Here is a 17,517-nt window from a genome sequence, read left to right as displayed (position 1 = left end):
ATACAAGTAAACAAACAACAAAAGAATCTCCACACTTGCTGACAGGGACACGCTTGCTCTTACGACTGAAACTGCGCGGAGCACCCGAGGTCAGCCAGGGGAACTGATACCTAACACCACCTAAAACCAGCGATGCCGATGCCTAAAATCTATCACCCTTGTTCGTACAGACTTACTTATTACTAATTGCTGATTTTAGGTGTCAGTACGGCTGGTGTCTGATCCACAGCCCCGCAGCAGCGCCCCGCGAGACACAGATGGATTTGCTATTCTCATCATTTTAAAACAACCAATCTCTTTTCTATCGCACAATTATAACACTGATGACATTAAAATGAACGCCTGTACCTATGCAACCACGTGTTCTTTACTGCGAAAGCTTTGCCATGTCTGCAAGGGACAAGAGTCTCAAACGTGCCCGTATTCCAGGTCTCTTTTCCGTGTCGCTTCAGCGCGGTTTTGTGTAACCAGGGACGCGGAGGATCCTGGCTGTGGGTGCCTGATCATCACCCACCCACTTGCACAAAGAGAATAAACCAGGCTAGAAACAGCTCTGCTATCTTGGGATGAAAGTCAAGACCTCGACATCTTGGAGTCCCCTGCCCAACGACTGTGTAACCACCTGCAGAAAATTCCCACAGCAAACGTGAATAAACCTCCCTGGACTCAGACTAGAGACTTGTGTCTGTTAGGGTGTCTGCACAAAGCCCGTGCTGATAAAACAGTGTCCTCCTTTTTACTTAAACTGTCGCAGTTATTCCAAAACCTCTTTCCTAGTGTAGATTAAACCACATTTTAAAAGACATAAACATCAACGTGTGCTTCCTGAGAGCCATTTAACATCTCGTTTTCTGACACAACGCCAAGCGTCTTCTCTGCAGGCAAATGGCACGGATCTCACTGTTGACAAGATCCCAGATAAAACCAAGATAGAGAAAATGTAATTGATGGCTGTTAAGCACCTACCTCACCCAATTCCTTCTTTCTTGTACATTTGCTTAGAACCAAGTGAGCGGAATAGCAGCACGGTGCTCAGAAAGTGGTTTTCAGGACCAGGCAGTGAGAAAGTCAATATGGAGCAGGGTGTCCATTTGTTTTGATTTATCTCACTAACTTCAATTGACAGTTAATTCATCAGAGGAGGAAAATGCCAGTCCAGTGAAAACACAACTCATGAAGGAGAGAGAACCGAGTGGAAAACGTGGAGTGTGGATAATACAGGTAATAAATTAAAGAATACGGTATCAGTATTTTATCACTCACATTCTGAATTTGCTACATTCTTACTCTTGCCAATTACAGTTTAGAGTAAGCAGTAAATTTACACATGCATTTACTGCCATATATCACACACACAAGCCCTTTAGAAAATGAAGCAACTTTGAAAAACAGAAAAAGGCAGGAAAAGCAGTCACTTTGGCTCAAATTTCTAAATCTGAAATTTCCAGCAGATTACCACAAAATCTTGTAATAAACTGCAGGCAAGATGAGAATTTACACTGTGAATGTTGGCTTGGGTCCAAACCCCACAGAAATAACAAGGAGTTGAAAATGAGATTTGCAATAGCAATACCGGTCCAGCACTAACATGAGAGCAGGGAACGAAGACTCAACATCTTCCTAAGGTCACAAGAAATATCCCCCTTGATGTCATTTGTTATCACCCCAAAACACTGAATTTGGGCCCATTCCGCGTGCACATCAGCACCACGGCAGCTTCCCAGCCTTGGTGCTTCGTCCCCGTTCCTCCACTGACGGTACAAGATCCGCACGCAATAACAGCACCAGTACTCACCACTACGACCAGTATCAAAGGCGAACTCACTGGAGCCGTCTTTAATTCTTCCCGTGCAAAAGCTTTCAAGTCAACACAATTAAAGTAATCCACCACAATGAGTCCAGTTCTACAGACGAGGATTTCCCCCCCTGCACTGAGCAGCTTGTGAGTTAACAGCAAGGTTTCGAAGTTGTTAAACAACCCTTTCTTTCACTACATAAAAGATGAAGAAAGCTACAAGGTGTAAGCACTAAAATATATCTATGTCTTACAGCATTAGGAGTGGGATCATCCAGTTCCACTAAAGCTGACAACAGCTGCCTGCGTTGTACAGACAGGACATTCACCCAAACTACAGCTGACAACTCTCCCCTCCTTCACAACACAAATATTTATTCCCTTCCTCGCAGCAAGTCTCTTGGACTGTGGCTGTTGTCAGCTAAAAGTGGATCTTTTCTTTCATATCGGGCTCTTTGACACTTATCAAGTTCACTTCGAAAAAATTTCAGCTCCTGTGGCGTTAAAGTCATGCTCCCAATGAAATTTCTGCCAGTCTGCTGCACAAAAATACTTTTAGTACATACATATGTAAACCAGTTTTTAAAATTTGCTTTAAATCAACAAATTGGATCTAAATCCCAGCGCGGAGCCCCATGGAACGGGCAGCAGAGCTGGGGCAACTCCAGTCCTGCTCAGACCCGCCACTTCCTGCCTTCAGGACAGAGGTTTATCCTGTTCCCCACATCACTCTTCTTTTCCAAACATTTGGCTTTGGCGATTCCCCCCGCCTCTTCCCTTCCCCTTCCTCCAAGTTTAAGGCAGTTCACCACTTACGGTCATTTACAGCTTACATCTCAGTAAATCCAGAAGGTGTCTGATGAAAAAGAGGGACTAGCCAAGCATCTTAATCCCCCTGTTCATTCATGCTCTCTGTAATGTTCTTTCAGGCCTCTGCTGAGAGACTGGGCTGAAATGAAGGCTGATAAATTAGTCTGGAGGGAAACAAGGCAGATTCTGCTTGTAAAAGGTCATTCCAACTTTGTTCTGGGTGAGGGTTTATCTTGACTGCAGCTGCGACAGACAATGGCCGGGGCCTAAACGGCAGAAATCCAAGCTCTGCTCATGAAATTACTGTGCTGATAAGGTAGAATGGACTTCAGTGAGATCTAAATGGGAAAAGGGAGGTGGGGGACAAGGGTGAAATGTAGGTATTTTTGAACATGATTGAACAGGGATGACACAATGAGATGTACAATTAAAGCAATGACTTGCCCAGGCATTATCTGAAAGTGAAGAAACATACTGCTCGCTAATCAGATCAAAAGGGAGAAAATACCCACTTGTGCGCGCCGAGCAAAACGCCTCGGCACAAGGCAGGCACGGGCGGGCTGGACGCTGCAGCTTCTGCACCAGCAAGGTTTTGAAATGCATTAAACACAAAGGTGGTTCTCGGAGATCAGGGCTCCGGACTGCGGCAGCACTCGCAGGACCTCACGTTGCTGCCAGGACACACGGAGGTCCGCTTCGCCAGCAGCACGTTGCCAAGAGCGGCCTAAAGAAGCCTCGCTGAAGAGCACAGGCGGGACAGCTGGGTGCAAACACCCTGCAGCCAAAAGCACTATTGTTTTTAAGCAGCTTTTGTGCATTTCTGGGGCAAAGAGAGTAAGCGATGGCAAGTTCTGACGCACCGCTCTGCAGCCTGTGCTCCCCGACGTGTACGCAGATCGCCTGTGTCGTGAGAGACGCCTCTCCTTTATTTACACGCCCCACTTGAACGTGCACGTCTCTGAGCAGTGCAAACACATTAAACGGTCCCAGCAGACTGCCACGGCCTGAACCCGAGGACACCGAGCAGCTCCCACTTGGGCCTGCGCCTTGGACCATCTTGTTCTCCATTTGCTTTCAGAGAGGGGAGAGAACCTGGACATGAAGAGAGATGCACAAACGAGTCGAGGTGGGTATTCTACACAAGGACGCTTTGCAAAGCAGCCGGTCTGAGTCACAACTCAAGAAATAAAGCTCAAGATCGGTAATGACATTTCCAAAGCCACTCCGGTGCGGGGAAATGCTCCTTTCAGCCAACTCTGCACATTGTCTGGACACCAGAGCTGCTCCTGCAGACTCGGTGTCCTAAATGTGACTCAGACGGAGCTTCACACCTTGCTGGGACAAACGCCACCCTGGAGACACCCCGGGCCGGGCCAGCCGGGGCTCTGAGCAACCTGAGCTGCTGCAGATGTCCCTGCCCATGGCAGGCTGGACTGGGGGAGCTGGGAAGGTCCTTCAACCCAAACTATTCCATGATTCTACAACTCTAAGAGTCCATAAAATGATGCCTCCTTTCAAGTCCCACGTGTATTTGTGTTTAACTCCAACTTACTGACTGTTCCCTTCACAAAAGCCTCCAGTGTTCCGGTGCCCCACCAGCCAGGCTTTCCTGGGAACGCACAAAATAAAGGTTGGGTTTCTATGAAGGTTCACATTCCAGCTGAGCAGCAGTGCCCTGTACCCTGCACGGCTTTTGACAACGAATGAGCTATTTTTCAAACCCTCTGGTCACCACTGAGCTATTTGTGGGATTTGCTTTTCCTCCGTTTTTAATTTTTCCTTTTTTTTTTTTTTTTTTTTTTTAAGTGCGGATGATAAAATACTGTTTCAGAAGCGGGTATTCATGGATGTCTCTCGAAAACGAAAAGAAAATATTTATTTCCTTTTTCTGCTTGTGAATCAGAATGTTCTATTTAAAGAAAGTGCCCTCTGCCGGATTGCTCATGAGTTATTACCCCTTATGGAAATAAAGGAGAAATATCAGGAGGTATTCTTAGTCATTCCCTTCCCCTGTCTCTTCTTTTTTTTCTTTATTCCTTATATACCCATGTTTTAGAGAAGTGCCTAAGATAGAGCAAGATATCTTGGCATTCTTGGGCCTAAAAAAGACTTACTCTTTTAACCCCAACTCGAAGCATTTGATGAAACACCAAAAAAATGGTACAAATTTCGGTCATTTCACTCGGATATCATAAGGTGCATTTTTCTTTTTTCATCCAGCCTTGAGATTAATAAATCACCCCCCAACAGATGCAGTTGCAGAGCACGGGACTTTGCCTTCGGTACGACGAGCGGTTTTCCCGCAGCCCTCCCCGCTTTCCTGTGCCGCTCCTCTTTGGGGAGCGTTGCCCAGCAGCGCGTCTCCTGGCGGCGGTTTCATACCAGGCGTAGGAAACAGCCCAACAATCGACGGGACCTGGAGCTGCCGCTTCCCCTTCGCGCGATGGTCCCGACCGGCACAACGAAGCGCCCGGTGCAGAAATCCCCGCGGTGATGTTCTCACCACGGTTGTTCCCTGGCAAGGGGACAGTATCTCACACGTACAAAGCTGAGTGACTCAACTGGCCCAAAATCGCACGGGTTTAGAATATTTAGAGCTCAGCAAGTTCTTTTTCCTCCTTGAGATTCGTTTTTTTCGCTGAAGTGCACGCTTCCCGTCTAAAGCAAAAGCTGATCTGCAGTTATACAAGGCACGCACGTATACATGCTCACTGGGGATGCCTGCTAGCGGCAAAGGGCACATTTGGGAAGTCCCGGAGTGCTCTTACGTTCCGTTTACCTTGTGAAGCCATAGATTCTTTTTTGGAATTATTCTAGCCAAACAAAGCTTTGAGAACCTGCGAGGTAACCTCGCCTGGGCCGTGTTTTCCGCGCGCACCGTTCTCCAGCCGTTCCCGAGGCTGCTCATTCCCTGCGAGAGCATCAGACGCAGTTTGGAAGCAGCAGCTGGTACAGGAACATCGCTCTCCAGCCAAAGGGAAAGGCAGAGGCCAGAGAAAACGAATGAATCAGAAGACACATGAAGAAAAACTGCAAGGAAATGTCATCACATCCTTTCAGTCTGAAAGCTGAGAGAACGTCAGCGAGAGATGAGTGCGGACAGGTCGGGGATTTCTCTGCTCATTTAAAGGATTCATACTCCTGTTGGCGTCTTTTGTTCAGAGACAGGACAGACCAGAACACGCCTCTTTAACAAACCGTGCCAGCTTTCAAAGGGAGAAGAGGGAATTCGGGCTGCGCATTCTTTTAACTAAACTAGGAAGCATGACAAACCCGTCACAGTTAAAAGGACGTTTAGAGTCTCCTTCCTACTTCAATATTTCTAAAACTTGAGGAAATACATTATAGTTCTCCTCTCAGAAATCAAGGCCAGTTGTGTCAAGTAAATTTTCCATGGCACTTTTGAGTATTTCTAGAAAACAAACAAAATAAATAATGAAACAGAGACATACGCGCACCAGAATTTAAATACTCTATTTTGCGGGAGCAGGGAGGCTGAACTGCTATGAATCGCTGACGCTATGACGCGTGTTCAAAAACCAGCAGAGTTTTCCACGGGCAGAGCTGTGGGGCCACGAACGCTCCTGCTGCATCTTTTTTTTTCCACAGTTATTTGTCTTTCAGGGAATAGCTTCTATCATCGCCCTAAAGTATTACATGAGAGCACTTATTTTTCACAGGTAAATAAGCAGCCTGCTTCCTACACTGCACTGCAAGCGAAGTCTCTTGTGTTTCAGCAAATAATCTCTCTTAAAATATAAATTAAAACAAAGGAACTAATAACTATATTTTATTAATGGTATTTACCCTGCGAAGCAAACTGAGCTAAAAGCATATCTGATTGCTTCCCAAGTCCCCAGAATTCAGTTGCTAAATTTCCCTCCAGGATGTGATTCCCATTCTTCTCCCAGTTAGCAAATTAAACAGCGCTATGATAAATATCATTATTTACTCAACAAAGTGATCAAAATCATTACGTGATTTTTTTTCTTAAGTCCCAGAGGCAATAAAGTGAAAACACGCTGTGATTTATTTGGGGGACTCAGAATGGTATGTTCTGTGTCAGCAGGCAAGGAAGTAATAGGATCAGGAGAGCAGAGCAGAAATGCAATCGTGTCACACTAAATAATCACACGGCTTTTAGTTTGGGTGGTGTCTTTTAAGGGAAAAAGGTGGACGGACACGGGCAGCACAGGAGTGCCGGGGCGCGGGGGGAACACGGGGCGCGGCATCCCGTGCCAACACTGCAGCACCTCTGAGCGCCGGCGGCCGCCAGACCGGCGCATTGCACTGATTTTGATGAAATGAGCACGAATCGCTCACTGCCGGCCCACGGGAGAAAAAACCAAACCTTGAATAACAGGTGTGGTTTAATTTAAAGAATATTTTAACATATTCCACGAAGCAAATGTTGGAGGAAACACACATAAAGAAACAAGACAGTAAGGTGTGAAGAGCACATCTCTCCTGAAGCAAAAATCCTAACGTAACTAACAGGCCGGGCAATTCAAGCACACCAGTAATATCTCAATTAGCCAGCAATAAGGCATTATGACAAGTCTTACACCGGCTTTCAAGTCACTGCAAGTCAAAACTACAAGTTACAGAGAACTATTGCCAAAAAATAACGTCAAACTGCACAAGGAACACGCCAACAACTACAGTTGTCAGATTCACCGCTGTTCTAAGAACCAACACACAGAGGCAAAAGTCTCATCAACAAATTACAGGGTGACAAAAAACTCCTCCCCTTTTCTTTTTTTCTCTTGCTGCCAATTGTCTGCCTGCTCCATTTTATTAGCAGAGATGGAAACATGTCCCAAGCTACAATTCTCTAGCACGAGTGACATCCCGTAAAGCTGCCTGGAACATCTTTAAGGCTCTTCCACCCTTAAAATCACAGGAGACAGCTCAGAAAGCAGCGCACAGGCAGAGGTGGTTTGTACGGCAACAACTCCCGTCCAGCACCTCGAGGTATCTGGGTATGTTGTTCCCAAGTGAAACGGTGGAGAGACTGAGGGATTAAAACCCGATTTCTGAACTTCCTTTAAACGTACTGGGAAGTGGAAAACTCCAAGAGGCGTCTGCAAGGACAAGGTCAAAAGAGACAGTGTCGGGTGCCTGAGGACACATCGTCCTTCCCTTCAGGTGCGGAGCCAACCCAGAGAACAGACGAACGCCGCTGGAACCGGAGAAGTTCCACACGGAAAGAAAGTTTGTTCAATTGCGCTACAAAAATAAATAGTATCGCAAGGTCAACGCAGACTGAAGTTAACAGATACGGCTGATACCACGACCGGCATTCAGTGCGGAATGGACATAGGGAACATATCTTAAAAACATGGATGTAAATACAAACTTTTATCACAAATATAAAACACAAGGACAAAGTTTTGCCACGGTCATAGAAAAAAAGATCTGTATTAGTCAAATGTGGTCTGAGTTCTAGCAGCCAAGGAGGATAGCACTTTTTTCCAAAAAAAGGGTTTTTTTTTTTAAAAAAAGCCACCTATAAATGCTAGGTTCAGAAAAAGAGAATTCAGCTTTCGGGAGGAGCCAGTTCCACATTGCAGCCTGCAAATAATCAGCACCCTGCATTCCCAGAGGAAGAGCGTGCTTTGTTTCAGAGAGACCTCGATGCCACCAGCACATCAGGGATCTCAAGCTGCCTCGGATCCCTCGCCCCCCAAGCTGACAAGTATTGCCAGGATAGTAACAGAGATTTTTTTTTTTTTTTTTTTTTTCCAAAAAGCCCCACGTTTTGAAGCTCATACAGTAACAACAAGCAAACATTCTGTCATGCCATTCCCCAGAAAGAAGCCAACACAAAGACAAGCTGCCATGGGCCGGGGGAGAGGGGATCGAACCTCTCGGCTGAATTTCCCTTTGCCTGCATTGGGTGGGAGAGAAAAGGAAACGGCTCATCCCACCGAACTCTGATTTTAGCTCTTCAGACACTTCCTGCTGCAGAACAGCCCAGGACAGCACACTGAGCTCTCGGATAGTGGTAGTTTTCCTATTGAACCTTGGGGTTTGTTCAGCTCTCAGGGAAAAATGACTTTCACATTTCTTTATCTTCACTGCAGAACAAGAACTCAAGAACATCTAGGCTGTTAATGGGTACACGCGATTTTTCTATGACCAGTTAATAACGCCTGCACAGCTAACATGGACTGCAAGTCAAAGGTAACACAGCCAACTACAAAACATGATGCGACTAATCATATTCCTTCCATTGCGACAAGTTCTGAACACAATTTGGAAATGACAAGCACTTTAAGAAGTGACCCAACATCATTTAAAACCAACCTTCTAAAATGGTGCTAGAGCAGTATTCGTAGCCCAAGAAGCCGTCTTAAAAAGGATTTCTGCTGCTTTTTAAATACTGCACGAAATCAGGGATGCAAAGTAAGGCAGGGAAATATGGCATTAGCAAAGTCACCGCTTCTGCCCCCAGGCCGGTCGGGGCTTGATGGAGCTTTACCAACAGTTTGCACAGAAGACAAACGAATGGGATTATCACATTCAACACGCTTACCTCCCATCCAAAGTTTGTTTCCTTTAATGTGCTCCTCTGTATTGCCATATAGGGTCCAAATCTTTCCCCAACTTCAATCTTCTTTTTGGCCCAGATCCCTAGCCCTGCCCCTGGAATCGAAGATTCTCTGAGTTCAAAATCTGGTGGGATTGGAATGTCATCAGGAATGTAGACGGGAGCTTCATAGGGTGAGCCCTCCTTGGGAGTGAAGTCCTCGCTGGTGGGAAAGGGTGACGGAGGTCCGACCGGAATGGGGGACATAATACTGTCCTCTGTTTCCTCCTCTGCACTTTCGCCAGCAAGGAGATCAGGGTCGGTCTCGTACATATTATTTACAATCTCGCTGTCACCTAAAAGGGGAAACAGCAGAACAAAACACACTGAAATACTCACGTGAACATCAGTTAATCTCTTCTTGGGACATAGTTTCATAAAGCCTAGCTCGCGTGCTTTACGGACAGAAGCAGCGGCAGAAAAAAGGTCATTTTCACCTACAGAACTCAGGTAAGAATATGCATCCTGGCTGCGCAATACTCAGTGCTGTGGAGATGCGACGGAGGTGAACGGTGGGGCGGGTGCTCACCAGACAGCAACGGCAGAAAGAGGGAAGAACACACAGCAGAGCTGCTCAAAGCTCCCTCTGACCATTTATTGTTTTAGCTGGCTCAGTATATTTTGCAGAGGAGTTAAAAGAGAAATTAAGGTAAAATACGACTTAAGTTTGACAGGGACTGTCTGCTGAGTGCTTGGGTTTCTTGGGCTCAATGCGTCACACGACAGAAGCCGTGGCTGATGTGACCGTCCAGCTGCACCTCAGCAACGTCCCTTGGCAGTACGACAAAAGCATCACTAGTTTGCGATGCTGTTTTACGACTGGTACGTCCCACGTGCTTGAAGAGTGAGCATTTTAAACTACACTCTCAAGCACAGCACAGATACTGTTCCACTGAGCTCCGCAGGACGGGGACCTGGGTTGTAACGGTGCTACGGCAGCCAAAGGGAAAGCTGAGAAGAGCTGGACCTGCAGCACCCAGACTAAGGACGACTCCGCACCGTTCCAGGAGCAGGAGGCGGTACGTGGGCTCTCTCTTAGGCTGCCCCCTGCTACTTCCAGGCCCAACAAGCAGCCACCGCCGCCAGGGGCCAAGGGCTGGTCCCCCCGGGCACAGCCCCCAGCTCCGGCGCGGCCGGCAGGAATTCTAAACCCCTTTGTCCCCTCTCTCCCGGCCAGCCGTCTGCCTCCTTTTTACCTTCTGCAGTCAGCATCTCTCCCTTTTCAATTTTTGAGGATGTCACCTCTTAACCTCTTCAATGAGCTACATAGGATAGAATATCTTTCACTGAAATGTGTGTTTTCAGCCCCTTACAGACTCCTGACTGAACCATCTGTGGTTTTTCAACAACTTTTTTGAACTATCTATGTGAGAACCAGCCAGGAGACTCCAGGATCATCCAAGTGAGTGCTAAATCCAGAGAGAAATTCTCCAAGGGACCTCCACTGAACACAATGGACTTCATCTCTGGGACGCATTTACCTCTTCAGATTTTTAGCGCTAAACAGGGCTTTTTACAGATTTCACGATCTTTATCATACAAAGTACAACACTTAACATCAGACACTGTACTTAAGTGAACAGTAGTCCAGGCATCATAAACCATTTAAACACAGACTTATCAGAACTGGGCTCTTATATCTCTTATTTCCTATACCCGAAAAATCATACACATATATATCTAGTTCCAACTTCCCAGTGCGCAAAACCATTAACGGAATTTCTAACTGAAAAAGAGCATTTTCACTCAAATGGTTTGAGATTAAGCGAAAGTAAATTTCAAACGCCTTTCCTGAAAAGCTACTAGGAAACAAAAAAATAATTACTATGTATCTTCAAAGCTTTTGCCACATTAACCAGAGTGCTCGTTAGCGTATTAGAACACCCTGTTTTAACTGAATGTGATGAACTGGTATTCACGTGTCTCATATCAAACTGAGGCAGAGTTGATACTACTTCCAAATACAGGGGGTTCACCTGGCAAGAAAACCGTAGTTGTAACGCAGTTGGGTAAAATGTTAAAGTAAGATTCCAAAGCCAGATAAGCTGAGAACCAGGCCTTGTGCATCCAGAACGCAGCTGTTCCAGGTGTGGCCCATCTCCAGAGGCAAAAGTCACCGCTGAGCAGGTCCCACCCAACACTCCGATGATGCCAAACATCAGCATGAACACCAAATACGCTCGAGAAGCAAGTTATACAAGCAGCTCTGAGCATGCTAAAGGAAAAAAAAAAATCAAGTCCCAGGGAGCCTGAAATACAGAAGAGATAGGAAGCTTATGAGTGAAAACTGCAGATTCAGAAGGTAATCATGTTTGGGGATTTTTCCAAGAGGAGGCGATTGCTAAGCTACGACATTCATATGTAATGGAAATGCAGCTTTTTTTCATCCAAAAAGGAAAAAAAGGGGGGAGGGAAACAGATGAAGGGGGAAAAGAAAAACACATTTGTCATACCATACAAGTAGCTGAAGTATTTTGGGAACAGATTTGCCATCTCTCAATTAAACATGAGGCAGCATGACTGTGCTTTCATTGCACAGTAGTTTCCACTATGATAACAAGTCCAACAACCGGCTCATTGTGGGCCCTGCAGAACGGGAGGGACTCCCACCGTGCATATTAATGACTGACCCTGATGTCATCGGGCAACGGCACCCAACAGAAATTACAGCTTGCACTGCAGCACAGAACACAGCGCCTGCTGCCAAAGAGAAACCATCCGGGAAGAATAGCTGGAAAAGTAAGGCTCCGCTTAAGGTGTGTATGTATGTGTACATATATATATATATATATATATATATATACACACACACACTACATCTCTTCTCTCTCCTCAGAATACACCTTCTGTGTGAAGGACATCTCCTCCTCTAATTTTTTTTGATGCCTAATAAAGATTTTCCTGAGTTCATGCCTAAGAAATTTGGTGGCAGACTTCACTAAAGAAGAGGGGTTTTGCTTCCTTTGCCAACATTTTTTTTGCTCCAGCTTTTGAGCAATACAGAGAACTGCCTGCTACAGCTTACAAATGTTTCCTCTGCTAGAAAGTGCAACCTCCTTACTCAAACATGTCGCCAGAAACACGCTTTCATAAGTATGATATACTCCCCAATCCTGAAAATACTTGTGGTTGCTGTAAATGTTTTCTCTCCTAGTATTAGCAAGTCAAATTATTTTCTACTCTATGATTAGCCTCTTTTGCACTTAAGAAATAGGAATTCCAACTGAGTTGAAAAGCAAAACTAGGTTTATTGGAGCACGACCTGTGAAAATGTTCAAATGATATAAGTATAAAGACACCTCGCTACTGAACACTGTTACTTTAACTTACTCTGAAGTTAAACACACATCTGACTGACCTCGTATTTCAGGAGAAATCACGACTCACAGGTAATATTTCCTTCTGCCTCTTCAGTTGCTAACTCAGCTATCACCACCGCCAACAGGCACCAGATGCCGATGAAATGGAAGCTTTTCAGGTCATGATAGTTCTCGATACAAGAGATACCACACGCATCCGTACGAGCAGCCCCGCCAAACACGCGTATGTACGCACGCTGGGTTTGTCACACTGTCAAATATTTAGATCAATGGCTTCCACGTAGGATTTATTAATAGCCGGGGCAAAAGCAGCTGCTGGGGTTTAGTTTGGATTAGAGCTGAAGCATCTGCGGCAAGTCCATCTACTCACGCTGCTTCTTCAGTATTGATGAAGCCTCTGTAATTTCTGATTATTGCGTTGCTGAGAGTCCTACGAGCATCGCGCTGCAGAATCTCCCAGACTGCCCCCAGTGCACGTTGTACCGCTTATTACCCTCAGTGCCCCTCTCGCCATTACTGTAGATGTAACACCGCTGGTTAAAAAACCAAAAAGCAGAGAACATCTTGTAGTTTAGGAGCAACGTCCAGATCTCTGAGTGTCCCCAGGAAGGAGGTTGTGCGGTGACAACCCGGCTGTCCCACCCTGCCCCTCTCCTCACCGCGGGGATTTCAACACCCACAGCGTCTGGTTCTCTGAAAAGCGGCACAGAAATACAACTTGACCTTATTGTTATGGCCATGAAACTAAAATTAGTCCTCCAAAGCCCACTAGCAAAATTGCTCAGTAAAAAGACCCATTGAAAGGTCGTTTCCACAGATAATCAGATATGGGCATAGGCTTAAAATCTGTGTGACACCAATGAGGTTCCTGCAACAATGAGAGTGATGCTTTAGTGTTGGTAGAGGCCTCATGAATAATCTATTTAGCAGCTGTAATGAAAGAAAAAGAAAGTCTGATGTTAAAGGAAATGGTGGTAAAAGAAACAACGCGTTAGATTTCAGGTGGGTTGTTTTGCATGTTTTGTATTTGTTTTCTAATCTGTGTAATAAACAGGTATTTTCGTTTTCCAAGCATCAAGGAGAAGAATTACAAGCACCCACTGAACTCATACTCTGCCTCAGAAGATAACCTGGAATCTCAGGCCCAAGAAATAATTCAAGCAAAAGAGAAGCAAACAGAAATATACACACAGAATTGTGACTTTGTACCTAAGACTGAACACCACAGTGCCAGACTGACACACTCTTTTCCCTTAGGCATTAATTGGCCGCTGAAAGGTTTTTTACTTAATTATTCAAACTTTGCAACTCATTCCTAGCTATAAGTTTAGAAGTGCATACAGGTATTAAGCCCACGCTGTTGTCTAGAACTGCTTGTTATTGGGCTATTATGATATCAAAGGTAGCATCAGAAAAACACCCACTAGCCGGGACCTGCCGTCACCTTTACAACTCCATGGAATGTGTGGAGGCTCCTGCACTGCGTGGATTTTCCTTTAGAAACATTCCCCAGGGAAGAAAAGAAAACAACCAAAGAAAACCAAATTCCAGCTCTAGCGCTACGTTAGAAAGAAGGCGTGGAATATTTCACACCTCCGGAACACGAGACGTTGTCAACTCTGGGTGACGGGATTCTGTCTCTATTTGCTGTACACTCAGTATGTTTCATCAGCAAAAATAGTCATTTTTATGACCAATTTGTAGACCAGCAGAGCTGGAATGAACCCTCAGCATTACAACCTAGCTGAGCCAGGAGTGCAAACACTTCCATTAAGTGAGTATGTGCTTAACTACTGCCAACAGCTGCCCCAGCTCATTACCCCCGAGTATTGTGCCACCCATCTATAATTTAGTTGGGGTGAGTTGTAACAAGTACCTATATCCTATTCGCTGCCTTCCTGCGTTCAAGATTGTGCAGCAGCCCCACTGCCCGGCCTCTCTGTCCTGAACAGCAGAGCGAAACCTCCAGGACACATCTGTAAATCACAGAGGACACCGGGAAGCACCAAACAGCACCCACCCAAACAGAGACCTGGAACAGAGAATGATCTCAGTGATCAGATTGCCACCTGATGGCCACAGCTGAAATACAATGGAAAACCAGAACCCCGCTCCCCACTTGGGCTGGGTCTGTTGCCCAGTTCACCCAGAACGGTCTCCCAGTGGCCGTACTGGTGAAAGCACCAGCTCCAGCTCACCCACACTGGCACGCCTCCCCCAACACACGGAGCCTTCGCACTAAAGAAACGAGCGGCTGGGATTAGGAACGCTTCAAAGAGTTCCCATACGTAAGCCAAAGACCTAAATTCAGGGCAAGGCCATCTCTGGAAGCTAGTCTAAAATATTTGGGTTTCCTTCTGCCAGAAAGGATGCAAATTAGTGCCAAAACCGCGGCGAGAAGAATTAGCTCTCTTTCATTAAGGATGGGACTGAGGCATTAAATGCTTCGGGGCCGTACAAAAATAGCTTTTCCTCCATCCACAGCCACTATGCGTGTGATTGCATTGGCTGTGGAGAAACGACAATAAGGAAGAAGCTACTGAGGATTCCGGAGCCTGTCAGGCAATTCCTTCCCGCGGCCCCTGCCGGACGCGGAGCTGCTGCACGGCACTGGCAACCAGGCCGGTCCTGGCGAACACGCACCGTGGCTGACCGGGGACAGACGGCCAGGGGGACACGGGACCAGTGAAAAGGACTGAGATAAAAACTGAACGTTTGCAAACAGAACTCCTTTTCTGTGTTCAACTTGTATAATTCTTCAAGTTTCACATCCATGGTCTGCTTTGTCTTGGCTGTCGTTATACCTCTCAAAACAGATTCCAATCCTTCTATTAAAAAGAAACAGAAAACACCTTACATCAGAAATGAGAGGTAAGAATGACTGAGTATGGAGCAGAAGAGTTAACGGGATGTATTTTTCAATAAATGTTCTAAAAAAATAGTTGCTTCAGAACTTGGTTCTAAGATGAACAAGAAGTAAGGATTTCAATTACCTTTGGTTTCAAGCAAAAAATTAAGTGTTTTCTTTTATTAAGGGGTTTCTGCTGGCAGAAATGAAGAATAAAGCTTGAGACAGTGTTTCAATGTGTTCCTTAATACGCATTTTCCTCCAGTAAAACCAGCAGGGAAAGTGTCCAAATTACTCTCCACTAAATGCCAGTATTATATTTCCAGTAAAAGTCTCGTTCAACCAGGCATCAAAACTATTTCCACACAAGATCCTTTTAGAATCAAACTCTCACAAGAATGTTCTTGTCCGTAACTACACTTCACCTGATCTCTGTGTTCAGTATTTTGTTTTATATTTGGATTCAAGATGACATTTCCACAATTGTGCTATGTTAAAAAATTAATTCAATGCATATTTGGATGCAGTAGATAAAGCAGGTTATTATAAGAAAAATAAAAGCTCTACTATGTTATTATTAAAGCCACTGGAAAAATATTAGCCTTTGGGATTTGTGTCTCTAAACTATTTACAACATAATAGCTCCAGTGAAGCGTCACAAGAAACGTACAGTGTATTACACATACAGTCATAACAAACGTTTGTGAAGAATCTATAGAAATAATTCAAGAGAAAGAAAATCTGGAAAGGAAGAGACGAAAGCCTAAAGAAAATGCTCCACTTCGTCAAGAAAAAATCACTATTGCTTTTCAGTGGTTTGCTTAGTTTCACTACAAAATACCTCCCCTTTAAAAAAAAATCTGTAAAATTATAGAAATGCTCCAATTCTACAGAAATTTCTTTGCTGGAAATGCAGTAAAGTGGAACTTTAAAAATGACTGCAAGATAAATTCTCCGCTAAGAAAAATGTTACCTATTTAGAATAAATAAATAAATGCAGTGAGACTGGTTCTCCAACCACTAACAAACGATGCTGGGTATTTCTCTCGGTCCTGGATGTCAAACCATAGAACAAGAATAAAGCGTTTGTAAGTCTCCAAAAGGAGACCTTGCAATTGGAATTCACATCTCTGCCAAGCGAAAGCTTTTCGGCTGTTGTCACCGTCTCATTGTCATTCCGCTCACTGTGGGTTCCCCAGGGTCCAGAACAGGAGTCCGGGCATTATTAACATAGCAGATTAATAGCAGTGGGAAACTGCTATAGCACCAACGCGCTAAATATTAATATTAATCGATAACAATTTCTGTTTCCTAACGGGGGCCAGACAAACGTAGCGCGGGCGGGGAGGGGAGGGCAGCGCAGGAGGGGACGGTGGCGCGGGCCATGGCGAGCCAAAGGGCCGCGGCGACGAGCGCGGGCGGCCCCGAGCCGGGAGGTGGGTGCCAAGAGCACAGCTCTGTTTGCAGGGCACACACACACACGCCACCGTGCCACAATAGCGCTGGGGTCTGCCGGCCCCGGCCAAAACATTCCAGCGAAGCTCACCGACTCAGAGCTCTGCAAAAGAACAGGGAACAAATCGCTTCGTATCGGTTCTGCCATCCTGAGTAACGCAGTACTCTGCAAACTGTGTTTTCCTCAATGCCCTAAACACTATATAGATATTTTAAAAATCAGATATGCACAAATTTAGCAGATTTGTATTTCAAGCCTGCCTTGTACTCAGGGTATTTTCTACCACCTGCCCCTTCTACTGTAAAGCCAAAAAAATCTGTAAAACTTGTTGCATTATTTCTAATGAATTAGCCCAGTCAAGTTTTTAAGATTCAGTCTTTGAAAGTCTTTATCATTATCTCACATACTTTTTAATTTTGAGCAGCAGAAGTAGAATGCACAGTCCTGTCACTACTCAGGCTCCTGAATTATCCACTGCACAGTGTCTGTGTTGGTTCAGCCAAATCAAACCATTCCAGCTCAAAACTTCTTGGCAGAACATAAATCCCACTCGGTCACCGAGCTGAGTCCTCCTAGAGCTGTGTACGACCAATGGAGTTTTTATTCACAAAACTCAAGGACACATTTTTGCAGCAGCCTCCAACTTCAGTTTGGCCCAAGAATCGTGTTTTTTCCAGACCTGAAAGTCAAGTGAAG

At 45.3% G+C, this 17,517-nt stretch overlaps 1 protein-coding gene across 1 annotated transcript in view; it reads right to left on the bottom strand.

Moving 5' to 3' along the window:
- The window catches only part of PRDM16 (PR/SET domain 16), a 145,491-nt gene extending 128,740 nt beyond the window's left edge, over window positions 1-16,751 (bottom strand). The window contains exons 1-2 of the mRNA XM_065650299.1: window positions 16,697-16,751; window positions 9,144-9,493 (exon numbers count right to left, since the gene is read on the bottom strand). Of these exons, the coding sequence (XP_065506371.1) occupies window positions 9,144-9,493; window positions 16,697-16,751 (405 nt within the window). The remainder of the gene's footprint in view (window positions 1-9,143; window positions 9,494-16,696) is intronic.
- Between the last annotated feature and the right edge of the window lie 766 nt (window positions 16,752-17,517).

Source organism: Caloenas nicobarica, chromosome 22, assembly GCF_036013445.1.
Source record: "Caloenas nicobarica isolate bCalNic1 chromosome 22, bCalNic1.hap1, whole genome shotgun sequence".
Classification (NCBI taxonomy): domain Eukaryota; kingdom Metazoa; phylum Chordata; class Aves; order Columbiformes; family Columbidae; genus Caloenas; species Caloenas nicobarica.
The sequence above is the reverse complement of the archived record's forward strand: the minus strand, read 5'-3'. Positions and strand labels throughout refer to the sequence as shown.